We start from the raw sequence: 2,500 nt of genomic DNA, 5'->3' as shown, positions 1-2,500 counted from the left end.
CTAAAAAGAGCAAAGGGAAAAGGTTTTACAATCCTCAGTTCCGAATACTTTGAGAAACGAAATTTGGAATGTGGATGAGTTTTGTAAACCCCCAAAACGATTCATTCCTTCATTGGGAGGAGGACAGATAAACGCTATTATAAAGATAACATCACTATCCTGGCCTCTTTTATAATTACAGGTGTTGAATAGAGGTCGAAGGATCACAGAGAACGCCTTACCTTGTCCTCCCTTGTGATGACGACACCGCTTGTGTTCCCCATGTCTCGCGGTTGGAGCTCGAACACCGTCTTGAAGAGGTGCTCCGACGTCATGGTGAGGAATCCAATCTCGGCATTAGGGTGGAGGCCGTACAGGTGGGGCGATTCTTGGGGGAGACACGTGTCTATGTAGCTGTGGTAGCCTGAGTAATCCAGGTTGGGAGGCGCTGGGAAGCCTGGTGCGAGGTTCAGTTCTCCATCCAACTGCAGATGGTGATTAATTAACGTTGGGTTAGAGAGAGATTCAGGGAGATCAATACATTTTCGTTTGTATGTTTTTTCTCTCTTTTAATCAAAAGAAAATATGAAAACCACTAACTCTAGTAGTTACAGCTCTACAAGCAGAAAAGGAGACCAAACCACGCAGAAGCTTTTTTAACGATTCGAGTAGTTATGTTGAATAGGCAACGCTGATGAAACAAAGCCGACCTCGCAGCTACCTGGTCTGGGTGCAGGAACTCCTCGAGGTATGTGCGACACAGCCTGCGGTCCCAGTCGTCCGTGATGTGGCCCCCGTACATGATCTCCCCAAAGAGGTAGCGGAGGTCCTCCCAAGGAACCTTGCTGTTCGCCTCCAAGTAGTTGAACAGGACGTTCACGCTGATGGTCAGGTCGCCTGAAACAGACAAACTATTAGTATGTACAACCTGTTACATAAACAGGGAAGCGATCTACTTGGATAAATCACTCCATAGTATTTGAGAGACAGTTTCTAATTTGTAGGCAGATAAAATAATTTCTAATGTTCTTCAATATCTGGATGGCCACTTCTGTCTCCAAGCGCACCGGTGTTGAAGGGATAGGGTCTATTCCATCCCTGCGACCCGAACTTTCTCCTCTCTGCGACGCATGCGTGGAAGTAACACAGAGAGAACAAGAGGGACTTGAATTCGGCCTCTTTGGAACACATCTCGAGCGTGTCCTGCGTGAAATTGTTGAGCGCCTTGTGGAGGTTGGCTTGCATGCCCCGAGGCGGCTCGTTGGTAATCTTGATGGCCGACTCCAGGATGCCCTGCGGCAGAGGATGAAAAGGGTAAGTTGCGCAAAAGCTCTTACTAAGAATAAGATATGCTGATAAAACAATCACGGATGCATTCTAAAAGAAGAAAAACTCATATAATGTAGAAAGACCTGCGGCAGGATGTGGTTCTCGGGCTTGCTTGCGGGCTCAGCGCTCATGAAGACCCGGTACTCTTGGTGAGCTCCGTCCGCGTGGATTTCAAGCTTTTTCTCCAGTCTTGGAAGCCATTGTCTCACCAGATGAATGTTCTGCAAAAAATAAGATCATATTTCACTTCTATCTGTCGAATTATTTGATAAATAAGTGCCGTGTTATTTGCTGATATCCACATATTATTCAACCTATAATGTGTGGATGCCGTGGACTATCTACGGCGTGTGGCAGGAATAACACACCTGCAGGATGACCCAATGGCCCTCCCTGGCCGCGATCTGAATGGCCTCTTCCGCCACCTTCTCCTGCCCTTGACCCAGCGACACGTTGTGCAGACGCCGGTTTTCGCAGGTGTAGCCCAGACTGTACCCGAGCCGCTCGACGTCCTGTGGTAATTAGGAGCATCATTAAGGGAAGGGGAGGGGAAGGAAAGAGAGCGGAAGAAGAAGAGAGGGAAAGCGAGAGAGAGAGAGAGAGAGAGAGAGAGAGAGAGAGAGAGAGAGAGAGAGAGAGAGAGAGAGAGAGAGAGAGAGAGAGAGATAGTGAGAAAGTGAGAGACAGAGAGAGATAGTGAGATAGTGAGATAGTGAGAGAGAGAGAGTGACTGCGTATAGAAAAAGTGAAAAATAGTAAGATGGTTTAGTGCGTCGACAATAATACCGCAAACAGCATCTAAAGTTATCCATATACATAGTCGAACCTACGTAAAAGTTAATCAATCAGACGTGACAAAAAAATATAGTAAAATATGCTTCCTCTCGTCTTAAGCTGACCTTGAGAGGGTCGACGCCGGGGGAGAGGATGAAGAAGATCGGCGTGGACGGCCCGCTCTCCTCGTAGCTCTGCGAGAAGTCGATGTTCTCGCCCTCCACGTACTTCCTCCCCATCCGCTCCTCGATGAACAGCCTAGGGGGGGGGGGGGGGGGCGAAAGGAGCGGGTCAGTCTTGGGGAATGAAGGTGTAGCTGTGCTATTGATTTCATGTGCTCTCTTTCTTTCTTTCTTAATATCTCTCTCTCTCTCTCTTCTTTTCCTCCCTTCTTTTTGTCTTTGTTTCCGTCTACGTC

At 47.8% G+C, this 2,500-nt stretch overlaps 1 protein-coding gene across 1 annotated transcript in view; it reads right to left on the bottom strand.

Annotated features, from left to right (window-relative positions):
- Positions 1-2,500, bottom strand: part of LOC125025528 (dynein beta chain, ciliary-like) — a 7,162-nt gene that overhangs the window by 3,210 nt on the left and 1,452 nt on the right. Inside the window, exons 2-7 of the mRNA XM_047613547.1 lie at positions 2,208-2,340; positions 1,677-1,820; positions 1,392-1,529; positions 1,047-1,272; positions 701-876; positions 222-464 (exon numbers count right to left, since the gene is read on the bottom strand). Coding sequence (XP_047469503.1) covers positions 222-464; positions 701-876; positions 1,047-1,272; positions 1,392-1,529; positions 1,677-1,820; positions 2,208-2,340 — 1,060 coding nt within the window. The remainder of the gene's footprint in view (positions 1-221; positions 465-700; positions 877-1,046; positions 1,273-1,391; positions 1,530-1,676; positions 1,821-2,207; positions 2,341-2,500) is intronic.

The sequence above is a fragment of the Penaeus chinensis genome, chromosome 5 (assembly GCF_019202785.1).
Source record: "Penaeus chinensis breed Huanghai No. 1 chromosome 5, ASM1920278v2, whole genome shotgun sequence".
Lineage (NCBI taxonomy): Eukaryota > Metazoa > Arthropoda > Malacostraca > Decapoda > Penaeidae > Penaeus > Penaeus chinensis.
The sequence above is the reverse complement of the archived record's forward strand: the minus strand, read 5'-3'. Positions and strand labels throughout refer to the sequence as shown.